The 27,743-nt window shown below is 57.7% G+C and overlaps 3 protein-coding genes across 3 annotated transcripts in view; 1 reads left to right on the forward strand and 2 right to left on the reverse strand.

Moving 5' to 3' along the window:
* Positions 1-8,642: 8,642 nt before the first annotated feature.
* Positions 8,643-9,716, reverse strand: LOC306945210 (C-type lectin domain family 2 member D-like; the record flags this gene model as incomplete). Its single annotated transcript, XM_079533915.1, has 4 exons — positions 8,643-8,784; positions 8,884-8,990; positions 9,194-9,378; positions 9,635-9,716. 4 exons carry the CDS (start codon positions 9,714-9,716, stop codon positions 8,643-8,645), a joined length of 516 nt encoding a protein of 171 aa, XP_079390041.1.
* A 9,398-nt stretch (positions 9,717-19,114) lies between these two features.
* Positions 19,115-20,387, reverse strand: LOC306945221 (C-type lectin domain family 2 member B-like; the record flags this gene model as incomplete). The annotated part of the gene is made up of 5 exons (XM_079533925.1): positions 19,115-19,256; positions 19,356-19,462; positions 19,666-19,850; positions 20,107-20,202; positions 20,300-20,387. The coding sequence occupies 5 exons, from the start codon at positions 20,385-20,387 to the stop codon at positions 19,115-19,117; spliced, it is 618 nt and encodes a 205-aa protein (XP_079390051.1).
* Positions 20,388-22,371: 1,984 nt separating this feature from the next.
* Positions 22,372-27,743, forward strand: part of LOC306945229 (uncharacterized protein) — a gene marked incomplete at both ends in the record, with an annotated part of 38,688 nt that continues 33,316 nt past the window's right edge. Inside the window, 4 exon segments of the mRNA XM_079533937.1 lie at positions 22,372-22,396; positions 22,811-23,142; positions 24,227-24,250; positions 24,254-24,359. Coding sequence (XP_079390063.1) covers positions 22,372-22,396; positions 22,811-23,142; positions 24,227-24,250; positions 24,254-24,359 — 487 coding nt within the window.

A 27,743-nucleotide genomic window follows, 5' to 3' on the forward strand; every position in this document is an offset into this window, starting at 1 on the left:
CAGATCCCAGCCCAGCCAGCTCGTGCCAATGCTGCTGGGCACGGCCATGCCATGGCTGTGTGCTGGAATCTGCCTCTTTCCAGCACTGCTGCAGCTGTTCCTGCCTGGAACCACGCAGCTCTGCTGCTCGTTATCTCTCAGGGAACATGTTTAATTGCACCGTTCCTTAAAGGGAGGGTCCTCTGAGGGTCCTTACAGGTCACAGCAGCACGGAACGATCCCAATGTGCTGCCGTGTGTGGCCAGACTCCAGGCTGGGGTATTTCTGCTCTCCTTTCGAGCTCTGTGTCACATTGCGGTGCCACCACTGTGTCACATCACGCTGCCATCGCTCCCAGCCGCCGTCTGACTTTGGCTCTGGGCGACGTCGCTCCCGGTGCTGTCACACGGCCGCAGCCCTGCAAGGAGGCTTTCTGCACTCACAGTTCTTGCTGAGCTGCAGCGTTTTGTAATTGCGTTGAGCTCTCATTACAGTCGCTGTGTTTTTGGCTGCTGTGCAGTCGGTGCCGTTCTGTCCCTGCGATGGCAGCACCGCGTCCTCCTGCTGTGTCCCTGCAGCGCCGTGCGGGGCAGCAGCAAAGTGAGGGCGCGCTCGGTGCCGCTGTGCGTGTGACGGAGAGAGGGCTGGGAAGGAGAGCAGCGCTGCCAGAAGGACCCCCGGGGCACAGCGGCGGCTGCAGGTGGCACCGATGGCGGTGAGCGGCGGCTGCCGTTGCTGTCGCTCAGTGCTGCAAAAGGGGACGGAGAGCGGCGTGGGGGGAGCTGCGAACAGGTCAGCCCACGATCGAGAAGGACTTTCAGCACGGCTTAATGCTGTTTTGTGCTGCTAATGTAGAGGCTGGAAAGAGAAGTTGAGGGCAGAAAAAGAACTGCTTGTGGCAGAGGGTGGAGGTTGGGTTGAAAAAAACAAGAGCAAGAGCGGGCACGTGGGGGGAGGGTGGTTTGGGGGGAGAGGGCAGGAAGGGCGGTCTGGCAAACAGACAACAGAAAATGTTTTAGTTTAACCATTTTTGTTTGCAGTACTGCACATGGCTACGGGTTGGTTTGCTCAGCAACAGGGAGCAGTGCATCAGTTTCAGAACCAGTATGAGTTCAGCAAAAGGAATCCATGAGTGACACTTGCGAAATCTTCCACTGCAGCTTCAGTGGGCACACAGTGCTGATTTCTCTCTAATTTTGCACTGGGAAATAACAGAGCACCTCTGTCTTCTGCCCTATGGCTTCGCCCCATGAAGAGCACTGCAGTCCCGATGGAACACTGTCATCTTTGGCCTCACAACGCACACAGACATTTCCTCGGGTTCCACAGAGCCTGCTGTAAGAGCGGCTCACTGTGCCATAGGGAGCACTGGGAATGTTCTGAGCTGGGAGCAGCGGGTGGCAGTGGGACATTCCGTGCTGGAGCTGATGGTGAACAAAGGGGGAGCAGTCGGGGGGCACTCGAGCAGCCTGAATAGCGCTGAGCACGGCCAGAGGGACAGCAGCTCGTATCTGAGAGTCCTTGGGAAAGGAGGAGTTCGTGTGACAGTGCAGTGCGTATGGCTGTGTGAGCTGTTGGTGTGCAGGACCTGAACCCCACGAGGGTGCACTCACTGGTCACGTCCCGCAGAGCAACCAGTGAGGAATAAAGACTGGGAGTGGAACGTTGTTTCTGCGTTGTAATTAATGAGATAAGTGTTTTATCTCACGGTCAGTGCCGCCGTTCTGTGTCCTGTCCTGGTACTCATCATTCCTCCCGGGGCTCTCTGGATTTCGCCGGGTCTCTCTGAAGGTCTTCATCACTTTCCTTTGGATGAACTTTCCACGTTGGCGCACGCTCAGCAGGTAGATGGAGTAATTTATAGGTACGGAGAGTGCAGCCGTGCTCTGCGCAGCCGTCTGGAACGGCTCTGAGCCAGGAGCTCAGGACAAGTTCCACATCCCAGCCCTGGAGAGCGTGAGAACGCCTTTACGAATCAGAAACCCTGGACAAGGATATGAACAGGCTCATTGCGTTGACTGCCCTTCGTCCCTCCGCCTTCCTTTTCCCCCGTCGCCCCTCGCGACTCCCCCAGCGCCGTGCCGTTCCCGATCCCATCTCCGCACGCCCGCACATCGGCCGCCGTTCTACTCGTAGCGCCCAGCGCCGCTGCCGCCGGGGAGCGACGGCTCGGCAGCGCCGCCCCGCGGTCACGGAGAGGAAGCGCAGCCGCGCGGCGCTGCGTCGCTGGAGGTGCCCGAGGCCGTTCCGCCCGCGTTCCTTGTGCCGTAGGTTCCGCGTCTCCCCGCCCCCAGCACAGCCCTACGACGGCCGCCGCGCTGCCCCGCCGATCGCAGTGCGCACGCGCAGCCGCACCGCCGCTCTCCGCTGTAACAAGGGAAGGAGTCGGGCGGGGAGGGGAGGGGCCAGGGATGGGGGCGGGGCCTAGGGTGCCACGCCCAATAGGGGAGGTGAGCGCCAAGGGCGGGGCTATGCTAATCTGCGCCGAAAGGGCCGGCGGTAGTTCTCAAACAGGAACAACCGGGGAACGGCGGGCCGCCATCGGGGCGGAGCGGGAGCGTAGCGGTGCGGTGCAGGATGGGGAGCGGCGTTGGGACGACGGGTGAGGGGCCGATGGGGGCAGCGCGTGCGCGTCCGTGAGATGTCGGGGTCGCGCGTGGGGCCGGTTGGTGTCGGGGCAGGGACGCGGGCATCGCTTCTCGGCCTTTTGGCTAAGATCAAGTGTAGTATCTGTTCTTATCAGTTTAATATCTGATACGTCCTCGATGAGAGGACTTTATATTAAACGGATTTTTGGGCGCGGGAGTTGGACCCGGAGCTTGCTCCCTCCGCTCCGCGCATCGTCGCGGTATGGCAGTACCTCCGGGCACGGTGCACCTCCCCGTCCGGGGAGGAGTGTTGGTGGTGAAGGGCAGAGCGGCGGGCGGTGTTTGGTGCGGAGCAGTGTGCTGCTGTGTTCCCGCAGGGGCCGCTGATGGTCCGCATTCGGCGCAGCGTTGCCGCTGTGTGCGCTGATCCTTCAGAGGAGCGGCTGTCAGCCCTCGAGAGCCCCTTCCGGGAGCCGTGGGGCTGCGGGAGCGGGGCCGGAGAAGGGCGCGCTGATGGCTGGGTGCTGCAGCTGTGTGTGGGAAAGGCCGACGGAGGGGCTGTGCAGCCTGGAGCAGGGACGGCTGCGGGGAGACCGCGCTGCGGCTGTCGGTGCCTGAAGGGGCCGAAGCGCAGCAGGAGAAGCGGCTTTGTGTGCGGGCAGAGAGCGGTGGGATGAAGGGGGGACGGTGTTAAACTGAAAGAGACTGAGGTCAGATGGGCACCTCGTGGTTTGTTCTGTGGTTCGAGCAACCTCCTGCAGGATATCCTTGCAAAGTGTATCAGAAAATGTTACATACGTATTGGTGCTGTCCAGGCACAGACTGTTGCTGCCTGTGCATGTACGTGGCTAATTATTTACCTTCTTCCCCTCTTATTCTCTATTACTCGGGTCTTGCTGTGCAGCACCAAATGCTGGCAGTTCTCCGACATCGGGGTCTTTGATCTGTCTGACCTGCCCTTAACTGAAGGCTCAGAGGTGTTTCAGATGGACGGACAGACAGGAGCTGCAGCCTTTGTGCCTGCAGCCACCTGCATCCACCTCATCTCCACGCCTATAAATCACTGCCCTGTGTACTGAGCGCGCATTGCTGGGGAAGGTTCACCTAGAGCACAAGTGATGGAAACTATCGGAGACCCCCAGAAAAGTAGAAAGACGCCTGAAAAGGGCCGTGGCAGCAGAGTCCATGAAATGAAAACTCTTACCTTGCTCTAACGCAGAAGCAGCATTCGATTCCCACAAAACTGAACTGAAAGAAGTGAAACTGAGGCGGGATGGGGGGAAATCCTTCACCCGAGGCGGTGCGGCGCTGGCACCGCTGCCCAGAGCTGTGGGTGCCCCGTCCCTGGAGCTGCCCGAGGCGTGGATGGGAGCCGGGCAGCCCGAGCTGGGGCCACACAGCCCACAACGGGGATTTGGAGCTCGCTGATGCTTTCAATCCCTTCCAACTCGACCCATCGCTCCTCACAACCTCCCGGGGCCGTCCGGCACAGCTGGGGCCATACGCGGTGCCGTCGCTCTGCCGGCCGCAACCCCTCCTGTGCTGCCCGGCTGCGTCCTTTTGGCGCTGCCGGAACGGAGCTGCCGCGTGCGGGGAGGGGGGGGGGGAAGAAGAACAGCCGCTCCTCGGGGCTGTGCGGGCACGGAGGGCAAACGGAGGGCGAGGAGGGGCGGAGGAGCCGAGAGTCACACACTGCGACCGCTGAGCGCGGGAGAGAGCGGCCGGATTTATTGCAGCAAAGCGGCCCGAGCGGCACCTCGTGGGACGGGAAGCGGAAGGAAAAAGAAGAGACGGAAAGCAGGCGGCTCGCACCGCGCCCGGCTTCGGGCAGCGCTGCGCTGCTCTGCGCTGCACCGCGTGGCATCGATGTGCCAGAAAAGGGGCGGCTCCGTATGGCCGAACAGAGAGAGGGGGGAACGCGCTGCAGAACCGAGCCGAGAGCGCCCGGAAGACGCCTGCGAGCGGAGAGAGCGCCGTCACCGTTCCGGGTAGGGCATCCCCCGCACGGCCCGGCAGACGGAGCGCGCAGCCCCGGCCCCGCCGTCTCCCCGCCCCCAGCACGGCACTACGGCGGCCGCCGTGCTGCCCCAGCAGCAACCGATCGCAGTGCGCACGCGCAGCAGCACGGCCGGACGGAGACGGGAGGGGCGGGGCTGGGGGCGGAACCCACGGCGAAAGGGGTGGGCTATGCTAATTTGCGGCGCAGGGGCCGCCGGTAGTGCCCAAACACGAACAACCGAGGAACGGCGGGCCGCCATCGGGGCGGAGCGGGAGCGAAGCCGTGCGGTGCGGGATGGGGAGCGGCGTTGGGACGGCGGGGGAGGGGTCGATGCGAGCAGCGCGTGCGCGTCCGTGAGATGTCGGGGTCGCGCGTGGGGCCGGTTGGTGTCGGGGCAGGGACGCGGGCATCGCTTCTCGGCCTTTTGGCTAAGATCAAGTGTAGTATCTGTTCTTATCAGTTTAATATCTGATACGTCCTCGATGAGAGGACTTTATATTAAACGGATTTTTGGGCGCGGGAGTTGGACCCGGAGCTTGCTCTCTCCGCTCCGCGCATCGTCCCGGTATGGCAGTACCTCCGGGCACGGTGCACCTCCCCGTTCGGGGAGGAGTGTTGGTGGTGAAGGGCAGAGCGGCGGGCGGTGTTTGGTGCGGAGCAGTGTGCTGCTGTGTTCCCGCAGGGGGCGCTGCTGGGCCGCGTTCGGTGGAAGGTTGCCGCTGCCTGGGCTGATCCGGCAGAGGAGCGGCGGGGAGGGGAGCGGCCCCGTCTGTCAGCCCTCGGGAGCCCCCGGAGGGAGAGGGCAACGAGGCCGAAAGCCGAGCTGAAGGGCGGAGTTGCCGCCCTCTGTGTTAACTGCCAAAAGCTGACTGAGGAACAGCCACCATCAGGTCGAGAGCTTGTGGGTAAAAATCACGGACGGATCCAGCAAAGGGCTTCTGGTGGTTGGGGTCTGCTGCAGCCCACCTGCTCAGGGGAGCCCGTTGACGAGCCCTTCTTGCTTCAGCTGCAGGAGCTGTTGCGCTCGCGGGCTCTTGTCCTGATGGGGGATGTCAACGACATGGATGCCTGCTGGGAGAGCAGCACGGCGGGGAGCAGACAGCACAGGAGATTGCTGGAGTCTGTCGAGGACGACTTCCTGGTGCAGGTAACAGATGGACCGACCCGAGGGGAAGCCTTGCTGGGCCTGGCGCTCACCAGGAGGAGAGCATTGGAGAGGCCAAGATCGGAGGCAGCCTGGGCTGCAGTGACCAGGCCTTGGTGCAGTTTGTGATCTGGAGGAATGCAGGCCTGGCAACGAGCAGAGTCAGGACCCTGAACTTCAGGAGGGCAAAATTCTGTCTGCTGAAGGAACTGCCGGGTGCGATCTCCTGGGAAACTGTGCTTAAGGACATAGGAACAGAACTGAGCTGGCAGCTCTTCAAGGACAGAGGGGGGCCACAAAGATGATCAGAGGGCTGCAGCACCTCCCTACAAAGACAGGCGGAGGGAGCTGGGCTCTTCAGCATGGAGAAGTGAAGCTGCAGGGTGACCTCAGTACAGCCTTCAGTACCTGAAGGGAGCCTACAGACAGGAGGGGAAAGGGGAGATGACAGCAGGACGAGGAAAATTGTTTGAAATCGAGGGAGGGCAGCTGGAGGTTGGAGTCAGGGGAAAGTTGTGTGCTGTGAGAGCGGGGAGGGGCTGGAACAGCTGCCCAGAGAGGCTGTGATGCCCCGTCCATCCCTGGAGGTGTTGGAGGCCAGGTTGGATGGGGCCCTGGGCAGCCTGGGCTGCTGTGCAATGGGGAGATTGGTGGCCCTGCGTGTGGTGGGGGGTTGGAGCTTCGTGATCCTTGAGGTCCCTTCCAACCCGGGCCATTCTGTGATTCTGTGACAGCCTTCTGCGAGCACAAGAGCTCTCCACCCCCCAGCAGAAGAAACTGAGCAGAGGAGGCGGGCGGCCGGCATGGCTGAGCAAGGACCCGCAGCTGAATCTGAGGGAAAAGAGGGAAATGTACAGGAAGTGGAAGCAGGGTTGTGTAGCCTGGGAGGAATACGGGGCTGCTGTCTGCATGTGAAGAGATAGATTAGGAAAGCCAAGGTGCAGATGGAGCTGAACTTGGCGAGGGATGTGAAAGATAACAAGAAGGGATTGTACAGGTCCATAGGCAGGAGGAGACAGGCCAAGGAGAGCGTTCCCCTCTGATGAAAGGCAATGGGGAGCTGCCTTCCTCAGGCATGGAAAAAGCTGAGGTGCTCCATGAGTGCTTTGCTTCAGTCTTCACGGGTGGTCAGGCTCCTCCCCATGCCTGCCACGACCCTGAAGCTCCAGGTGTGGGTGAGAGGAGCCGATTCCATCCAGAGGGACCTGGACAGGCTGGAGAAGCGGGCCCGTGAAAACCTGATGAGGCTCAATAAGGCCAAGCGCAGGGTGCTGCAGCGGGTCGGGGCAATGCCAGCTCTTGATGCAGACTGGGCGAAGATCTGCTTGAGAGCAGCCGTGCGGAGAAGGACTTGGGGGTCCTGGCGGACCAGAAGCTGGACACGAGCCAGCAGTGTGCGCTCGCAGCCCGGAAGGACAACTGTGATCCGGGCTGCACGAAAACGGGGCGGCCAGCAGGGACAGGGAGGCTCCACCAGCGGCTCCGGCCGCCCCCGCCGTCCGAGCAGCGCACACAGCGCAGCGCCGCGCCCCGCTAACGGCGGTCGGCGGGACCCAGCGCCGAGAACAGCGCCCAGCAGCGCCCCCTGCGGGAACACAGCAGCACACTGCTCCGCACCAAACACCGCCCGCCGCTCTGCCCTTCACCACCAACACTCCTCCCCGAACGGGGAGGTGCACCGTGCCCGGAGGTACTGCCATACCGGGACGATGCGCGGAGCGGAGGGAGCAAGCTCCGGGTCCAACTCCCGCGCCCAAAAATCCGTTTAATATAAAGTCCTCTCATCGAGGACGTATCAGATATTAAACTGATAAGAACAGATACTACACTTGATCTTAGCCAAAAGGCCGAGAAGCGATGGCTCCAACCCTGCCCGGGCGCCACCCACCCCAACGCCCACCCCCGACATCTCACGGACGCGCACACGCCGCCCGCACCGACCCTCCCCCGCCACCCCAGCGCAGCTCCCAAGCCCCGGCGTCCCGCTCCGTTCCCGCTCCCGGCCCGCCGTTCGCGGTTCTTCGTGTTTGTGTGCTACCGGCGGCCCCTGCGCCGCAGATTAGCATAGCCCCGCCCTTGGAGCACACCTCACTCCATGTTTAACCACTCTTAAACATACCGTTAAGCCCTACTGAGCGTTCCTTCTCGATCGTGGGCTGACCTGTTCGCAGCTCCCCCCACGCCGCTCTCCGTCCCCTTTTGCAGCGCTGAGCGACAGCAACGGCAGCCGCCGCTCACCGCCATCGGTGCCACCTGAAGCCGCCGCTGTGCCCCGGGGGTCCTTCTGGCAGCGCTGCTCTCCTTCCCAGCCCTCTCTCCGTCACACGCACAGCGGCACCGAGCGCGCCCTCACTTTGCTGCTGCCCCGCACGGCGCTGCAGGGACACAGCAGGAGGACGCGGTGCTGCCATCGCAGGGACAGAACGGCACCGACTGCACAGCAGCCAAAAACACAGCGACTGTAATGAGAGCTCAACGCAATTACAAAACGCTGCAGCTCAGCAAGAACTGTGAGTGCAGAAAGCCTCCTTGCAGGGCTGCGGCCGTGTGACAGCACCGGGAGCGACGTCGCCCAGAGCCAAAGTCAGACGGCGGCTGGGAGCGATGGCAGCGTGATGTGACACAGTGGTGGCACCGCAATGTGACACAGAGCTCGAAAGGAGAGCAGAAATACCCCAGCCTGGAGTCTGGCCACACACGGCAGCACATTGGGATCGTTCCGTGCTGCTGTGACCTGTAAGGACCCTCAGAGGACCCTCCCTTTAAGGAACGGTGCAATTAAACATGTTCCCTGAGAGATAACGAGCAGCAGAGCTGCGTGGTTCCAGGCAGGAACAGCCGCAGCAGTGCTGGAAAGAGGCAGATTCCAGCACACAGCCATGGCATGGCCGTGCCCAGCAGCATTGGCACGAGCTGGCTGGGCTGGGATCTGTCACTGCGGATTTGTCCCATTCCTCCAGAGGACGAAGCTGTCGGCTCTGCTGCACACCCACAACTTCTCAGTGTGGCACAGGGCTGAGCTGATCCTGTCCCCATTCAGGTACGCACATCGGCCTCCGCCTCGCAGCTGGAACCTGAGCACAGCAGGGAGCAGAATGGGAAACCCAATCCCAGCCCATCCCAAACAGACCCTGACACACATCCCAGACAGACAGACGGACGCACGCACTGACCAGTTGCTGAAGGCGCTGCCGTCGGCCCACGTCCAGCGCTCGTCCCCTTCTGCCCTGTGCAGCCCAATCCAACAGTTTGCCGGGCCCAGGTACCGCAGCATGAATTCCTTTGAACAAACCCAGGTGTGACTGCAGCCGTTGGAGCACTTTCCCCCCTCAGGCCCACGTCTCAGCTGCCACCTCGCTGCAAGGCATCTCCTCGTGGCTTTGGCGTGGGGCCACTTGGGGGCACCGGGAGCCGTTGGTGCGGCCCCACAAGTGTGGGTTTCCCACCCCCGTGTTGGCACTGCGGCTCACGCCCCGCTCTCACCATCTCCTCCTCCGTGTCCACGGTGGCCAGGGAAGCTCCGAGGCGCTGGCAGTGCTCCCTGCTGCTGTGCCAGTCACTCTCGTTGTCCGAGAAATAAAAGCATTTCCCTTGCAAACCGAGCCAGGCGTCGGGGCAGACGTGGGAGAAGGGTGGGCGAGGTGAGCACGACTCAGAATGCTGGAGCACTGAGAGGGAGAGAGTTGGGCGAGTGAGAGGCAAAGAAGGTTCCCCTGCAGCAGGCCTGGGCTTGGGATGCACGGCCATGGGGCGATGGCCTCGCAGCGGTGGCAGAGGCTGGGAAGGTGGAGCAGAAGGCGGTTTGGGGCACCACGTGGGCGCCCCAGGAGCTGGGATGGGGGCTGTGCTTGGGGAGCAGCTCAGGGCTGGGAAACCCCATCGTCCCCCGTCCTACACCCACAATGGATGCTGGGTGGCACTCACCTCTCTCAAACACCAGCGTGACGATGACGCCTATCAGCACTCCGCTCACAAATAGCAAAAGGGAGGTTTTCCTTCTGCCCATCTTCCATTTGCAGCCTGGTGGGGCAGAGAGCAGATGGGATTGGGCTCTGTTCCCCCCTTCAGCCCTTTCCTGCTGTGTACCAGCAGAGAATCGCGGATTCTCTTCTCTTACCCCGTTTGGATCGCTGGTTTTCGTCTCCTGGGCAGAATTGTTCTGCTTCGTGCTGTGGGGAATTTGGTTGTTGTTCTCCTACTGCCATTGTGTGCAAGTGTTGGGTGGTGGAGCTGAGATCTGCTCGTCCTGTTCTGGGAGCTGGGAGAGCGGGCGGGAGGGAGAAAGGAGACACCGACTGTGACTTTAAATATTACAATGGTGAGAAGCAAAGTAATGCCTTATCAGCATCCAGAGCTGAAAGATTCAAACGGACTTCAACTGCACCAAATGAGCCACAAATGGACCCAAGAGGACAAAGTCAGCCCAAAATGCACAGAAATGGCACCAAGTCTACTCAAAGCAGACAGAGACAGCCCCACAATGCCCCCAGATCAGACCTAATAGACCAAAACTGCCTCCAAGTTACCCAAACTAATGCGAAATGGTTCCAAACGGACACAAATGGCCCTGCAATGGCTCAAAAGGCATCAGAATGGCCCCAAAACCACTCACAACGGATCCACAAGGCCCCACAATTGACCCAAAAAAATCAGTGAGTGACACAAATGGCCCCAAAACAGCCTGAAACGAACTGAAAAGGCTCTGGTTGGCCTCAAAATGACACCATTGGCTTCCAAATAACCCCAAGTTATCCCCAACACAACCCCAAAATGACCCCAACACGCGCCTTAACGGTGCTCCAACGGCCCAAATGGCACCAAAACCAGCCCAGAACGACCCCACAAGGACCCCAAAATGCTCCCGAGAGCGGCTCCCAAACGGCCGTGGATCGGCCCCTGGCTGCCCAAAGCACCCAAAGCAGCACTGAGAGCCCAGAACAACGGGCCGATGGCACGGACACGGCCCGGCGCCCACAAACGGCCCAAACGCCCGCGGGCATCCCCCAAACGGCCGAGTGGCACAAAGCCGTCCCGCAGCCACCCGAAAACGGGCCCCAAAGCGCCCCCAGGTACCGCGGGCACGAACGGCTCAATGGCGGGGCGTGGTTCGTGGGACGGCGCGGCGGCGACCAATCGGCGACCGGGGCTGCGCGCGCTTTTTCGCAGTGGCGGGCAAAGAAATGGCGGCTTTGCGCGGGAACGTGGCACAGCGCGCCGCCGCGGTCGGAATGGAGATCGCGCCGCCGGAGTGAAACTTGCCATTTTTTTCGCCTGCGTCGCGTGGCGGCGATGATACGGCTGCAGAAACAGACGGGCAGACAGCGAGAGGCAGCGCTGACCGCGATTTGGAGCCGGGTGGGACAGAGACGATGAACAGAGAGAGATGGAGGTCGGCGGGATCCGCGCGGAGGCGCAGCGGCACGCGTGGCGGGTTTTGCGCCCTCAGTAACGGGGAAACGGTGCGGCAGCGCGGTGCGGTGGGTGCGGGTCTTGCGGATCGTTGGTTCTGCACTGCAGGACACCGCGTCGCAACGCCATTCGCGCCGCTCTTTAAATCCCGGCAGCGCCGGGCGGTGCTGAGCGCTGCTCTTGTTAACGCTGTGCGGTGCAGCGCCCACCGGGACGGCTCCGTGCGGTGCTGAGCGCCCCTTTCTTCCGCCGAACCGCCCCGCAACGGGCGCGAGCGGCACCGACCGACCGCAGCGCACCGCACAGCGGTCCGAAAAGGCACCGAAACGGCCCGAAATGGCCCCAAACGGTCCCGGAACGGGCGCGGCCCCCAGAAGCGCTCTTATAAGGCTCCGTCCGTACAGCGGTCCGAAATGACAGAAAAACGCCGCACAACCAGGAGAAAAGATTCCAAACCTTCCTTGCTTCTGTGGCCCACAGAATGCAACAAACGGCCCTAAAGGCGCTGCCCTCCCCGTCTCCGTTCCTTTTTCTCTTTCCCTTCCCTCCCGCCTCCAATTTCCTTTCTTCTTCCCCTTTTCCCTGCCCCTTCCCATCCCGCGCACTTCTCCCCATTCATACCTGCTGCCGTGCGCGGTCCGGGACACAGCGCTGCTGCTGCGGGACCGCAGCCGCCCCAGTTAAGATTCGCGCGTCTTTCCGCCCAAAGGCGGTGCTGTGCTGCCGTCGGCGGTCCGCCCATAAGGGGCGCAGTATGGCCGTCCCGGCGCTGCACGGCGGTACCGCGCGGTGCGGTGCCCCCCCCGCCTGTGTCCCCGCTGTGCCCGGCGCTGGGAGCCCTTCCCCCGTTCTCCCCATCGGCGGAGGCAACTCCTCGCAGTGCTTCGTCACCCTGACTGCGAAGACGTTCCTATGCATAAAGCTGTGCTGCCATTCAGTGAGACCTGGACAGGCTGGAGAGCTGGGCAGTAAGAAACCGGATGAGGTTTAACAACAGCAAGTGTAGAGTCTTGCATCTGGGGAGGAATAATTGCATGCACCAATACAGGTCTGGGGGATGAACTGCTGGAGAGGAGCTCTGTGGAGAGGGACCTGGGTGTCCTGGTGGACGACAGGTTGCCACGAGCCAGCAGTGTGCCCTTGTGGCCAAGAGGGCCAGTGGCATCCTGGGGTGCATTGCAAAGAGCGTGGCCAGCAGGTCGAGGGAGGTGATCCTCCCCCTCTGCTCTGCCCTGGTGAGGCCTCACCTGGAGCACTGCGTCCAGTTCTGGGCTCCCCAGCACAAAACAGACAGGGAGCTCTTGGGAAGAGTCCAGCAGAGGGCCACAAAGGTGGTGAAGAGCCTGGAGCATCTCTGCTATGGAGAAAGGCTGCATGAACCGGGTCTGTTCAGCCTCAAGAAAAGAAGAGTGAGAGGGAATCTAATTCAGATTTGTAAATATCTGAGGTGTGGGGGCCATGGTGGCGAGGCCGGACTCTTTTCAGTGGTGAGTGGAGACAGGACAAGGGGAAACGGCCATCAGCTGCAGCACAGGAAGTTCTGCACCAATGTGCGCAAGGACTTCTGTAGGTGATTCGATGGAGCGCTGGAACAGGCTGCCAGGTGGTGGTGGGTTCTCCTTCTGTGCAGATGTTCACGTCTTGCCTGGATGCCTCCCTGTGTGACCTGCTGTAGGGAACCTGCTTTGGCAGCAGGTTGGTCTCGATGATCTCTAGAGGTCCTTTCCAACCCCTACAATTCTGTGATTCTGTGATATTTGTGTGAAACTTTCAGTGTTGTGTTTATGGCCATATCCTCTTGTCCTGTTCCTAAGCACTGCTGAAACAGTTGGCCACGTCCCATTGTTTCCTGCATGTATCAGGTATTTATAGACGCTGATCAGCTGCATCAATTCGCCCTGCTCTGCACAACGCACACCTGTGCCCCCGGAGATAAGTATCACCTGCTGCGTGCTCAGGCGAGTATTTGGAGTTGTTGCGCTGAGCAGATGGGAATGAACGCTGGGTGGAGCCGCAGCTTTGGGTTCGGTTCAGTTTGGTTCACCTCACCTCTCTGCCGGCATCCCTCATTGCCATCGATCCCCGCGAGGGCTTCGCTAAGAAGAGCGCTCCGCCGGCACCGCTGTGCCCTCAGCCCGACCCTTCTCTGCCCCTCTGCCCGCACACGCCGGGCACAGCCCCGCACCTCCGCGCTGCAATGGATGAAAGAGAGCGGCTGAGCGCTTCCCCGCACCGAGAGGTGGCGATCCAGCCGGGAGACGGAGAACAGCAGCCTCAGCGGGGTAATGCCGGGAGGCAGCGGGAAAGGGCCGAGCGGGGAAAAGAGCCCGAGCCCACGGGAGGGGAGAGAGCGGCGGGAGTGAGCGGGGAGCTGCGCTGAGAGTGCGGGAGAGAAGGAGAGTCCGAGTGCGGGAGAAGGGACGGGCAGTGCGGGGACAGCGCGAGGACGGGGCTGGGATGGCAGCGAGAGCGTTGGAAAGGCAGCAGCCCGGAGTGACAGGATGGGCGCTGCAGGGAGGGACGGTACAGAGCTCTTTTCTACCTTGTGCGGAGCTGCGGGGGGCGGAGTGGATGGGGGATGGAGTTCCGTCCCGCCGAGCCCGTGAGTCACCTGCAGCGCTCCGTTCTGTGCCGGCTCGTAGCGGCAGCGGTGCGGGCAGCAGAGCAGGAGGTGCCCGTCCTGGGCATCCTGTCCATGGCGCTGCTGGGGCCGCAGCTCAGCGCTGCGCTCAGCGTTGGCCCCTCGCTGCCAGGGAGACACTGAGGCCCTGCAGCTCAGAGAGGGGAGCGGAGCCGTGGGGGTCTGCAGCACAGCGCTGTGGGGAGCGGCTGGGGGGAGGGGGACGGGGCGGCGTGGGACAGAAGTGGCCCAGGGAGAGCTCAGCGCTCTGTGCCCCTCGTGAAAGGAGGCTGGAGTGAAGGAGGGGTTGGTCTCCATCTGCAGGGAACGGGGATGCGACGGGAGGGGATGGGCTCAGGGTGCAACGGGGAGGGTCGGGTTGGAATTGGGTGCAACCTGTGCTGCAAAGAGCGGTCAGCACTGCACAGCTGCCCAGGGCAGCGGGGAGCCCCCATCCCTGAGAGTGTTCCAAGAATGTGGGGATGTGATACAAAGGGACACGGTGTAGTGGGAAAATGATGGTGGTTTGTGGACTTTTGGTCTGGATGATCTTTGCGAAGAAGAAGTTCTTTACCGTGAGAGTGGTGAGGATCTGGAACAGCTGCCCAGAGAGGCTGTGATGCCCCGTCCATCCCTGAAAGTGTTCGAGGCCAGACTGGATGGGGCCCTGGGCAGCCTGGGCTGCTATGAAATGTGAAGATTGGTGGCCCTGCGTGTGGTGGGGGGTTGGAGCTTCCTGACCCTTGAGATGCCTTCCAACCCAAACTGTTCTGTGATTCTATGACATGATTCTACGAGGTCATTTCTAATTGTGGTGATTCAGTGGCTGCATGAACTGCTCTCTGTCTGACCAGGCTCCAAATGCAGTGAGCTGTGGAAGAAAAGGCGCCGTGTGCTCTGCATGGCTGTGTGTGCAGTGCCATGGATCCTTGTTTTGGTGCTGCTGGCTGTGATAGGTGAGTGCCACCCGCATCCCACGGGGATGGAACCTCTATGGTGGGTGTAGGACGGGGGACGATGGGGTTTCCAAGCGCCCTGAGCTGCACCCCAAGCACAGCCCCCATCCCACCTCCTGGGGTGCCCACGTGATGCCCCAAACCGCCTTCTGCCCCATTTTCCCTTTGGTGGGTTACTCCCTTCTCAGAGGAACAGAGAGCCCCATATGCAGAGCCTAGGGGAACGACGCTTGAGCTGGGGGTGAGGCAGATGACTTGTCTGGAATGTGTCTATACCAACGCACACAGCGTGAGCAACAACCAGGAGGAGTTGGAAGCGATTGTGAGTCAGGCTAATTATGACCTTGTTGCTCTTTCCGAAACATGGTGGGACCACTGCCGTGACTGGAGTGCTGAGATAGATGGCTACAAGCTCTTCAGAAGGGATAGACGAGGAAAGAAGGGTGGTGGTGTGGCCCTTTATATTAAAGACTGTTTTGAGGTAGAAGAGCTTGGGGTTGGGAATGATGGAGTGCAGTGTCCATGGGTAAGGATCAGGGAAGGCCTGTGGGGGCGGCATCTTGGTGGGGGTCTGTTACAGACCGCCTCATCAGGACGAAGAGTTGGACGCATTCTAGGAGCAGCTCGTGGAAGTCATGGGATCACCAGCACTTGTTCTGATGGGCGACTTCAACTTCCCTGATAAATGTTGGAAGTATAATATAGCGCAGAGGAAGCAGTCCAGGAGGTTTCTAGGCTGTGTGGAAGGTTGCTTCCTTACGCAGCTGGTAGGAGAGCCTTCCAGGGGCGGCTGCTGGACCTGGTCTTCGCTAACAGAGAAGAACTGGTGGGAGAAGTGAAGGCTGGGGACCATTGTGGGCAGAGCGAAATTGTAGAGTTCTCCATTCTTGGGGACATCAAAAGAGTGACCAGCAAAACTGCCTTCCTGAACTTCCAGAGGGCGGACTTTGATCTGTTCAGGGCGCTTGTAGCGCGGGTCCCTTGGGAGTGGCTTCTCAAGGGTAAAGGGGCCCAGGAAGCCTGGATGCTCCTCAAGGTGGAAGCCTTAAAGGCACAGGAGCAGGCTGGCCTCCGGAGGTCCCTTCCGACCCCTACAGCTCTGTGATTGTGTGACAATGGGTCCCTCGCAATGGGGGACCCTGAATGGAATCCATAGATGGGACCCCTAAAATAGAGTCCTCCAAATGGGATCTCTGAACGGGGACCTCAATGGAGACCCCAAAAGGGGACCCCTACATTGAGACTCCCAAAAATGGGGGCAATAATGGGGGTTTGGAGGCCTTAATGATGGTCGTGTATCATCTGGCCATGATGATCAGCAGTGACTGTGTTTGTAATGCCACGCTGTGGGACTGGGGCAGTAATGGTATCAAATAGCATTAGCAATGGGATAATCATCAGAAATAGATAGTAATGGGGGTGGGGCACCGCATATAGAAACAATCAGAAGTGTATTATTAGTAATGGTGTAAAGAGTCACTGCTACGTGCAGTCACAAAAATGGGGGGAAATTGGGGCGATAACCTTAAGAGAAATATTAATCTTCAGTTTATGATCAGAAATATGAAAAGTAATGATAAAATGGCAGTTTTGGGGCACAGGGGCACTTAATCATAAAAGATCATAAGGAATAAATCTGTCACGGAGTTGACCAGATCAATCCATGCCCGTGACAGGGGGGCAGTAGGCCCCTGCCCTTCCCCCCTCCCCCAGCCCCACAAAATGGGAAGGAAGGAAGGGAGGAAAAGAACAGCGGCAACAATCTATGGAGGAAAACTTGTTTTACTGTGGTACCAGAAAACAAGACAACACAATATAATACAATTTAATTGAAATTGAGATGAATAAATCAGACGAGATGAGAGAGAGAGAGAGAGAGAGTTCCCAGGACCGAGTCAAACCTGAACAGCTTGGAACAGCCAGGAAAGCGCCTGCAGCACCCACTGCAAGGCAGGGAGAGAGCGCCCCCAGCTGGCAGGGCAGATCCATGACTGCTGTCATGCACAGGGATGAGGACCTGGAATTGGGGCATTGACACTTTAATTCCCCGAACACTCTGTGATGTGGAATGTTATATATGATAGATGTTTTGATGTGGAATGCTGAAACACAAAACCCAAAAAACATAAAGCCATGACAAAATGAACGGTATTAGCGTGAAGAATTGCAGTGTTAAACGTGGTGATAAAATTGAGGTGGAAATGGGAGAAATCTCACAGCTGTTAATAATGGGGTAATAATCAGAAATAGGAAATCCACAAATGGTGATAATGGGGAATTGAGGCACCAATTCTAGTAATAATGTTAATATTCCTAATGATGGGACAGGAGTGAGAAAGAGTGATGAAATGGGGAACTGGGCACTAATAACAACAGCAGTAATAACAACAAATGAAGCGTAGCGATAACAATGAGTATTTGGGCAATAATACTGTTATTATTACTAGTAACAGTGACACTGTTGACAGTAACAATGAAGAATTATGGTGAGAATAACGGAAATCATGGGGGTTTGGAGCAGTAATCATCACCATACTATTAATAATGCCAAAAACATGAAATGGTGCCAATCAGGGAAATGGAGGAAAAATAATAACTACAAAGTGTATTGATGATAACAGTGTAATTAACAACGGTATTAATGCAGTGATACAGAATCACAGAATCTCATGGTTGGAAACGACCTGCAAGATCATCCAGTCCAACCACCCTGCCATTCCTATCAGTGCCACAAGCTACTAAACCACGTCTCGTAGCTCCTCATCCAGGCGCCTCTTGAACACCACCAGGGACGGCGACTCCACCACCTCCCTGGGCAGCCATTGCAGTGCCTGACCACCCTTTGAGAGAAAAAGTTTCTCCTAATATCCAAGCTAAACCTCCTCTGGTATAACTTCTGGCCATTTCCTCGGGTCCTACTATTTGCCCGGGAGAAGAGGCCAGAGCCTTTTGCACCACAACCTCCCTTCAGGAAGTTGTACAGTGCAATGCGGTCTCCCCTGAGCCTCCTCTTCTCCAGACTGAACAATCCCAGCTCCCTCAGCCGCTCTTCATAAGGTTTGTGCTCCAGACCCCTCACCATTTCGTTGCCCTTCTCTGCACACGTTCCAGGGCCTCAACATCTTTCTTGTAGTGAGGGGCCCAAACTGAACACAGCACTCGAGCTGCGGCCTCACCAGTGCTGAGTACAGGGGGATGCTCACCTCCCTGCTCCTGCTGGCCACACCATTTCTGATGCAGGCCAGGATGCCGTTGGCCCTCTTGGCCACCTGAGCACACTGTCGGCTCCTGTTCAGCCGAGCATCAACCAACACCCCCAGGTCCCTTTCCTCTTCACAATCATCCAACCACTCATCCCCAAGCCTGTAACGCTGCATGGGGTTGTTGTGGCCAAAGTGCAGAACCCGACACTTGGCCTTGTTAAACCTCATCCCATTCAAATACAAATTGGGGGAATTGAGGAAAGGATCATTAATAAATGGGATTCATAACAGACAAGTAAAAATGGGGAATATAACGATAACAATGGCAATGAATAAAGACTTGGGGCAATTATTATTAGTAGTAGTAATATTATACTGTTCTCTATTGTATATAATATTGTGTTATATAAAGATATTGAAATAGCACAAAGTTATATAGGAAATGGTTATATATTATCAGTATAAATTAAATAAGAAATGGTTATATATTATCAGTATAAATTAAATAAGAAATGGTTGTGTATTATTTGTACAAATTAAATAAGAAATGTTGTGTATTCTATGTCGGAGTTAAATAAGAAATGCTGGCTGAGCCCCGCGGGACGCAGCGCTGCTCTGTGCTCTGCTCACACTGCTGGCTGCGCTGCTCCAGGTCCTGGCAGCTCCAGGAGTCGGGGACAGCGATCCTCACCCTGCCCACCCACCCGTCCCATGGCGCTGTGACCTGTAAGGACCCACAAAGGACCACCCTTCCTTTATGGCACGGTGCAATTAAACATGTTCCCTGAGAGATAAGGCGAATGGGATCCGTCATTCTGGATATGTCCCATTCTTACAGAGGAAGTTGTTGCTCCTGCAGCAGACCCAGTATTTTGGTAGGTGGCAGACTGTTAACATACTACAAAATAATAGCACTAATCTAAACTATCAGGGTCAGCACACCCTCTACGAGAGATGCTTGCACCTACAGCCACAAATATCAGATCCCTTAAAACTTTGTCCCATCCTAGGAAAATTCTACAGCTTTTAGGTCCCCAACACCAACCCATCCCGGCTGCTCCAACATTCATCATTCTCCTGAGAAGAAAAGAGGAACATCTGCATGGTTCCATACAGGAACAGCTGCAGCAGTGCTGGTAAGAGGCAGATTCCAGCACACAGCCATGGCATGGCCGTGCCCAGCAGCATTGGCACGAGCTGGCTGGGCTGGGATCTGTCACTGTGGATTTGTCCCATTCCTCCAGAGGACGAAGCTGTCGGCTCTGCTGCACACCCACAACTTCTCAGTGGTGCACAGGGCTGAGCTGATCCTGTCCCCATTCAGGTACACACATCGGCCTCCGCCTCGCAGCTGGAACCTGAGCACAGCAGGGAGCAGAATGGGAAACCCAATCCCAGCCCATCCCAAGCAGACCCTGACACACATCCCAGACAGACAGACGGACGCACGCACTGACCAGTTGCTGAAGGCGCTGCCGTCGGCCCACGTCCAGCGCTCGTCCCCTTCTGCCCTGTGCAGCCCAATCCAACAGTTTGCCGGGCCCAGGTACCGCAGCATGAATTCCTTTGAACAAACCCAGGTGTGACTGCAGCCGTTGGAGCACTTTCCCCCCTCAGGCCCACGTCTCAGCTGCCACCTCGCTGCAAGGCATCTCCTCGTGGCTTTGGCGTGGGGCCACTTGGGGGCACCGGGAGCCGTTGGTGCGGCCCCACAAGTGTGGGTTTCCCACCCCCGTGTTGGCACTGCGGCTCACGCCCCGCTCTCACCATCTCCTCCTCCATGTCCACGGTGGCCAGGGAAGCTCCGAGGCGCTGGCAGTGCTCCCTGCTGCTGTGCCAGTCACTCTCGTTGGCCGAGAAATAAAAGCATTTCCCTTGCAAACCGAGCCAGGCGTCGGGGCAGACGTGGGAGAAGGGTGGGCGAGGTGAGCACGACTCAGAATGCTGGAGCACTGAGAGGGAGAGAGTTGGGCGAGTGAGAGGCAAAGAAGGTTCCCCTGCAGCAGGCGTGGGCTTGGGATGCACGGCCATGGGGCGATGGCCTCGCAGCGGTGGCAGAGGCTGGGAAGGTGGAGCAGAAGGCGGTTTGGGGCACCACGTGGGCGCCCCAGGAGCTGGGATGGGGGCTGTGCTTGGGGAGCAGCTCAGGGCTGGGAAACCCCATCGTCCCCCGTCCTACACCCACAATGGATGCTGGGTGGCACTCACCTCTCCCAAACACCAGCGTGACGATGACGCCCACCAGCACTCCGCTCACAAAGAGCAAAAGGGAGGTTTTCCTTCTGCCCACCTTCCATTTGCAGCCTGGTGGGGCAGAGAGCAGATGGGATCGGGCTCTGTTCCCCCATGCAGCCCTTTCCTGCTGTGTACCAGCAGAGAATCACAGATTCTCTTCTCTTACCCCATTTGGATCTTTGGTTTTCATCTCCTGGGCAGAACTGCTCTGCTTCGTGCTGTGGGGCATTTGGTTGTTGTTCTCCTGCTGCCATCGTGTGGAACTGGAGCTGTGTTGGATGGTGGAGCTGAGATTTGCCCGTCCTGTTCTGGGAGTGGGGAGAGCAGGCGGAAGGGGAAAAGGAGATGCTGACTGTGACTTTAAGTATTAGATGTATTAAAAGCAAAGTAATGCCTTATCAGCATGCAAAGCTGAAAGACTTAAACGGATCTCCACTGCACCAAATGAGCCACAAATGGACCCAAAAAGACACAGTCAGCCCAAAATGCACAGAAATGGCACCAAATTACTCAAAGCAGACAAAAACAACCCCACAATGCCCCCACATCACACCTAATAGACCAAAACTGCCTCAAAGTCACCCAAACTAATGCAAAATGGTTCCAAACGGACACAAACGGCCCTGCAATGTCTCCCAAAACCACAACGGATCCACAGGGCCCCACAATTGACCCAAAAAAATCAATGAGCGACACAAATGGCCCCAAAACAGCTTGAGACGAACTGAAGTGGCACATTGCTTTCATTCCCAACAGAAAAGCAATCCCTTGTCACGTGACACGGCAGCGCCATTCGCGCCGCTCTTTAAATCTCGGCAGCGCCGGGCGGTGCTGAGCGCTGCTCTTGTTAACGCCGTGCGGTGCAGCGCCCACCTTCCGCCGAACCGCCCCGCAACGGGCGCGAGCGGCACCGACCGACCGCAGCGCACCGCACAGCGGTCCGAAAAGGCACCGAAACGGCCCGAAATGGCCCCAAACGGTCCCGGAACGGGCGCAGCCCCCAGAAGCGCTCTTATAAGGCTCCGTCCGTACAGCGGTGCCGAAATGACAGAAAAACGCCGCACAACCAGGAGAAAAGATTCCAAACCTTCCTTGCTTCTGTGGCCCACAGAATGCAACAAACGGCCCTAAAGGCGCTGCCCTCCCCGTCTCCGTTCCTTTTTCTCTTTCCCTCCCCTCCCGCCTCCCCTTTCCTTTCCCCCTCTCCTTATCCCTGCCCCGTCCCCATCCCCCTCTTCTCGCCCCCCCATACCTGCTGCCGTGCGCCGTCCGGGACACAGCGCTGCTGCTGCGGGACCGCAACCGCCCAGTTTTATCGATCGTCCGTCAGGGGAGCCCGTGGGAGGTCCGCCCAAAGGCGGTGCTGTGCTGCCGTCGGCGGTCCGCCCATAAGGGGCGCTGTGCGGCCGTCGCTTAGGAACAGGACAAGTGTTCACACTAACACGCGCGGTGCGGTGCCCCCCCCGCCTGTGTCCCCGCTGTGCCCGGCGCTGGGAGCCCTTCCCCCGTTCTCCCCATCGGCGGAGGCAACTCCTCGCAGTGTTTCTTCACCCTCACTGTGAGACGTTGCTATGCATAAAGCTGTGCTGCCATTCAGTGAGACCTGGACAGGCTGGAGAGCTGGGCAGTAAGAAACTGGATGAGGTTTAACAACAGCAAGTGTAGAGTCTTGCATCTGGGGAGGAATAATTGCATGCACCAATACAGGTCTGGGGGATGAACTGCTGGAGAGGAGCTCTGCGGAGAGGGATCTGGGTGTCCTGGTGGACGACAGGTCGGCCATGAGCCAGCAGTGTGCCCTTGTGGCCAAGAGGGCCAGTGGCATCCTGGGGTGCATTGCAAAGAGCGTGGCCAGCAGGTCGAGGGAGGTGATCCTCCCCCTCTGCTCTGCCTTGGTGAGGCCTCACCTGGAGCACTGCGTCCAGTTCTGGGCTCCCCAGCACAAAACAGACAGGGAGCTCTTGGAAAGAGTCCAGCAGAGGGCCACCAAGATGGAGAGGGGCCTGGAGCATCTCTGCTATGGAGAAAGGCTGAGTGAACTGGGTCTGTTCAGCCTCAAGAAAAGAAGAGTGAGAGGGAATCTAATTCAGATTAGTAAATATCTGAGGTGTGGGGGCCATGGTGGCGAGGCCGGACTCTTTTCAGTGGTGAGTGGAGACAGGACAAGGGGAAACGGCCATCAGCTGCAGCACAGGAAGTTCTGCACCAATGTGCGCAAGGACTTCTGTAGGTGATTCGATGGAGCGCTGGAACAGGCTGCCAGGTGGTGGTGGGTTCTCCTTCTGTGCAGATGTTCACGTCTTGCCTGGATGCCTCCCTGTGTGACCTGCTGTAGGGAACCCGCTTTAGCAGCAGGTTGGTCTCGATGATCTCTAGAGGTCCTTTCCAACCCCTACAATTCTGTGATTCTGTGATATTTGTGTGAAACTTTCAGTGTTGTGTTTATGGCCATATCGTCTTGTCCTATTCCTAAGCACTGCTGAAACAGTTGGCCACGTCCCATTGCTTCCTGCATGTATCAGGTATTTATAGACGCTGATCAGCTGCATCAATTCGCCCTGCTCTGCACAACGCACACCTGTGCCCCCGGAGATAAGTATCACCTGCTGCGTGCTCAGGTGAGTATTTGGAGTTGTTGCGCTGAGCAGATGGGAATGAACGGTGGGTGGAGCCGCAGCTTTGGGTTCGGTTCACCTCACCTCTCTGCCGGCATCCCTCATTGCCATCGATCCCCGCGAGGGCTTCGCTCAGAAGAGCGCTCCGCCGGCACCGCTGTGCCCTCAGCCCGACCCTTCTCTGCCCCTCTGCCCGCACACGCCGGGCGCAGCCCCGCACCTCCGCGCTGCTATGGATGAAAGAGAGCGGCTGAGCGCTTCCCCGCACCGAGAGGTGACGATCCAGCCGGGAGACGGAGAACAGCAGCCTCAGCGGGGTAATGCCGGGAGGCAGCGGGAAAGGGCCGAGCGGGGAAAAGAGCCCGAGCCCACGGGAGGGGAGAGAGCGGCGGGAGTGAGCGGGGAGCTGCGCTGAGAGTGCGGGAGAGAAGGAGAGTCCGAGTGCGGGAGAAGGGGCGGGCAGCGCGGGGACAGCGCGAGGACGGGGCTGGGATGGCAGCGAGAGCGTTGGAAAGGCAGCAGCCCGGAGTGAGAGGATGGGCGCTGCAGGGAGGGACGGCAAAGAGCTCTTTTCTACCTTGTGCGGAGCTGCGGGGGGCGGAGTGGATGGGGGATGGAGTTCCGTCCCGCCGAGCCCGTGAGTCACCTGCAGCGCTCCGTTCTGTGCCGGCTCGTAGCGGCAGCGGTGCGGGCAGCAGAGCAGGAGGTGCCCGTCCTCTGCATCCTGTCCATGGCGCTGCTGGGGCCGCAGCTCAGCGCTGCGCTCAGCGTTGGCCCCTCGCTGCCAGGGAGACACTGAGGCCCTGCAGCTCAGAGAGGGGAGCGGAGCCGTGGGGGTCTGCAGCACAGCGCTGTGGGGAGCGGCTGGGGGGAGGGGGACGGGGCGGCGTGGGACAGAAGTGGCCCAGGGAGAGCTCAGCGCTCTGTGCCCCTCGTGAAAGGAGGCTGGAGTGAAGGAGGGGTTGGTCTCCATCTGCAGGGAACGGGGATGCGACGGGAGGGGATGGGCTCAGGGTGCAACGGGGAGGGTCGGGTTGGAATTGGGTGCAACCTGTGCTGCAAAGAGCGGTCAGCACTGCACAGCTGCCCAGGGCAGCGGGGAGCCCCCATCCCTGAGAGTGTTCCAAGAATGTGGGGATGTGATACAAAGGGACACGGTGTAGTGGGAAAATGATGGTGGTTTGTGGACTTTTGGTCTGGATGATCTTTGCGAAGAAGAAGTTCTTTACCGTGAGAGTGGTGAGGATCTGGAACAGCTGCCCAGAGAGGCTGTGATGCCCCGTCCATCCCTGAAAGTGTTCGAGGCCAGACTGGATGGGGCCCTGGGCAGCCTGGGCTGCTATGAAATGTGAAGATTGGTGGCCCTGCGTGTGGTGGGGGGTTGGAGCTTCCTGACCCTTGAGATGCCTTCCAACCCAAACTGTTCTGTGATTCTATGACATGATTCTACGAGGTCATTTCTAATTGTGGTGATTCAGTGGCTGCATGAACTGCTCTCTGTCTGACCAGGCTCCAAATGCAGTGAGCTGTGGAAGAAAAGGCGCCGTGTGCTCTGCATGGCTGTGTGTGCAGTGCCATGGATCCTTGTTTTGGTGCTGCTGGCTGTGATAGGTGAGTGCCACCCGCATCCCACGGGGATGGAACCTCTATGGTGGGTGTAGGACGGGGGACGATGGGGTTTCCAAGCGCCCTGAGCTGCACCCCAAGCACAGCCCCCATCCCACCTCCTGGGGTGCCCACGTGATGCCCCAAACCGCCTTCTGCCCCATTTTCCCTTTGGTGGGTTACTCCCTTCTCAGAGGAACAGAGAGCCCCATATGCAGAGCCTAGGGGAACGACGCTTGAGCTGGGGGTGAGGCAGATGACTTGTCTGGAATGTGTCTATACCAACGCACACAGCGTGAGCAACAACCAGGAGGAGTTGGAAGCGATTGTGAGTCAGGCTAATTATGACCTTGTTGCTCTTTCCGAAACATGGTGGGACCACTGCCGTGACTGGAGTGCTGAGATAGATGGCTACAAGCTCTTCAGAAGGGATAGACGAGGAAAGAAGGGTGGTGGTGTGGCCCTTTATATTAAAGACTGTTTTGAGGTAGAAGAGCTTGGGGTTGGGAATGATGGAGTGCAGTGTCCATGGGTAAGGATCAGGGAAGGCCTGTGGGGGCGGCATCTTGGTGGGGGTCTGTTACAGACCGCCTCATCAGGACGAAGAGTTGGACGCATTCTAGGAGCAGCTCGTGGAAGTCATGGGATCACCAGCACTTGTTCTGATGGGCGACTTCAACTTCCCTGATAAATGTTGGAAGTATAATATAGCGCAGAGGAAGCAGTCCAGGAGGTTTCTAGGCTGTGTGGAAGGTTGCTTCCTTACGCAGCTGGTAGGAGAGCCTTCCAGGGGCGGCTGCTGGACCTGGTCTTCGCTAACAGAGAAGAACTGGTGGGAGAAGTGAAGGCTGGGGACCATTGTGGGCAGAGCGAAATTGTAGAGTTCTCCATTCTTGGGGACATCAAAAGAGTGACCAGCAAAACTGCCTTCCTGAACTTCCAGAGGGCGGACTTTGATCTGTTCAGGGCGCTTGTAGCGCGGGTCCCTTGGGAGTGGCTTCTCAAGGGTAAAGGGGCCCAGGAAGCCTGGATGCTCCTCAAGGTGGAAGCCTTAAAGGCACAGGAGCAGGCTGGCCTCCGGAGGTCCCTTCCGACCCCTACAGCTCTGTGATTGTGTGACAATGGGTCCCTCGCAATGGGGGACCCTGAATGGAATCCATAGATGGGACCCCTAAAATAGAGTCCTCCAAATGGGATCTCTGAACGGGGACCTCAATGGAGACCCCAAAAGGGGACCCCTACATTGAGACTCCCAAAAATGGGGGCAATAATGGGGGTTTGGAGGCCTTAATGATGGTCGTGTATCATCTGGCCATGATGATCAGCAGTGACTGTGTTTGTAATGCCACGCTGTGGGACTGGGGCAGTAATGGTATCAAATAGCATTAGCAATGGGATAATCATCAGAAATAGATAGTAATGGGGGTGGGGCACCGCATATAGAAACAATCAGAAGTGTATTATTAGTAATGGTGTAAAGAGTCACTGCTACGTGCAGTCACAAAAATGGGGGGAAATTGGGGCGATAACCTTAAGAGAAATATTAATCTTCAGTTTATGATCAGAAATATGAAAAGTAATGATAAAATGGCAGTTTTGGGGCACAGGGGCACTTAATCATAAAAGATCATAAGGAATAAATCTGTCACGGAGTTGACCAGATCAATCCATGCCCGTGACAGGGGGGCAGTAGGCCCCTGCCCTTCCCCCCTCCCCCAGCCCCACAAAATGGGAAGGAAGGAAGGGAGGAAAAGAACAGCGGCAACAATCTATGGAGGAAAACTTGTTTTACTGTGGTACCAGAAAACAAGACAACACAATATAATACAATTTAATTGAAATTGAGATGAATAAATCAGACGAGATGAGAGAGAGAGAGAGAGAGTTCCCAGGACCGAGTCAAACCTGAACAGCTTGGAACAGCCAGGAAAGCGCCTGCAGCACCCACTGCAAGGCAGGGAGAGAGCGCCCCCAGCTGGCAGGGCAGATCCATGACTGCTGTCATGCACAGGGATGAGGACCTGGAATTGGGGCATTGACACTTTAATTCCCCGAACACTCTGTGATGTGGAATGTTATATATGATAGATGTTTTGATGTGGAATGCTGAAACACAAAACCCAAAAAACATAAAGCCATGACAAAATGAACAGTATTAGCGTGAAGAATCGCAGTGTTAAACGTGGTGATAAAATTGAGGTGGAAATGGGAGAAATCTCACAGCTGTTAATAATGGGGTAATAATCAGAAATAGGAAATCCACAAATGGTGATAATGGGGAATTGAGGCACCAATTCTAGTAATAATGTTAATATTCCTAATGATGGGACAGGAGTGAGAAAGAGTGATGAAATGGGGAACTGGGCACTAATAACAACAGCAGTAATAACAACAAATGAAGCGTAGCGATAACAATGAGTATTTGGGCAATAATACTGTTATTATTACTAGTAACAGTGACACTGTTGACAGTAACAATGAAGAATTATGGTGAGAATAACGGAAATCATGGGGGTTTGGAGCAGTAATCATCACCATACTATTAATAATGCCAAAAACATGAAATGGTGCCAATCAGGGAAATGGAGGAAAAATAATAACTACAAAGTGTATTGATGATAACAGTGTAATTAACAACGGTATTAATGCAGTGATACAGAATCACAGAATCTCATGGTTGGAAACGACCTGCAAGATCATCCAGTCCAACCACCCTGCCATTCCTATCAGTGCCACAAGCTACTAAACCACATCTCGTAGCTCCTCATCCAGGCGCCTCTTGAACACCACCAGGGACGGCGACTCCACCACCTCCCTGGGCAGCCATTGCAGTGCCTGACCACCCTTTGAGAGAAAAAGTTTCTCCTAATATCCAAGCTAAACCTCCTCTGGTATAACTTCTGGCCATTTCCTCGGGTCCTACTATTTGCCCGGGAGAAGAGGCCAGAGCCTTTTGCACCACAACCTCCCTTCAGGAAGTTGTACAGTGCAATGCGGTCTCCCCTGAGCCTCCTCTTCTCCAGACTGAACAATCCCAGCTCCCTCAGCCGCTCTTCATAAGGTTTGTGCTCCAGACCCCTCACCATTTCGTTGCCCTTCTCTGCACACGTTCCAGGGCCTCAACATCTTTCTTGTAGTGAGGGGCCCAAACTGAACACAGCACTCGAGCTGCGGCCTCACCAGTGCTGAGTACAGGGGGATGCTCACCTCCCTGCTCCTGCTGGCCACACCATTTCTGATGCAGGCCAGGATGCCGTTGGCCCTCTTGGCCACCTGAGCACACTGTCGGCTCCTGTTCAGCCGAGCATCAACCAACACCCCCAGGTCCCTTTCCTCTTCACAATCATCCAACCACTCATCCCCAAGCCTGTAACGCTGCATGGGGTTGTT

Source organism: Tetrao urogallus (genome assembly GCF_951394365.1).
Source record: "Tetrao urogallus genome assembly, chromosome: 1".
NCBI lineage: Eukaryota > Metazoa > Chordata > Aves > Galliformes > Phasianidae > Tetrao > Tetrao urogallus.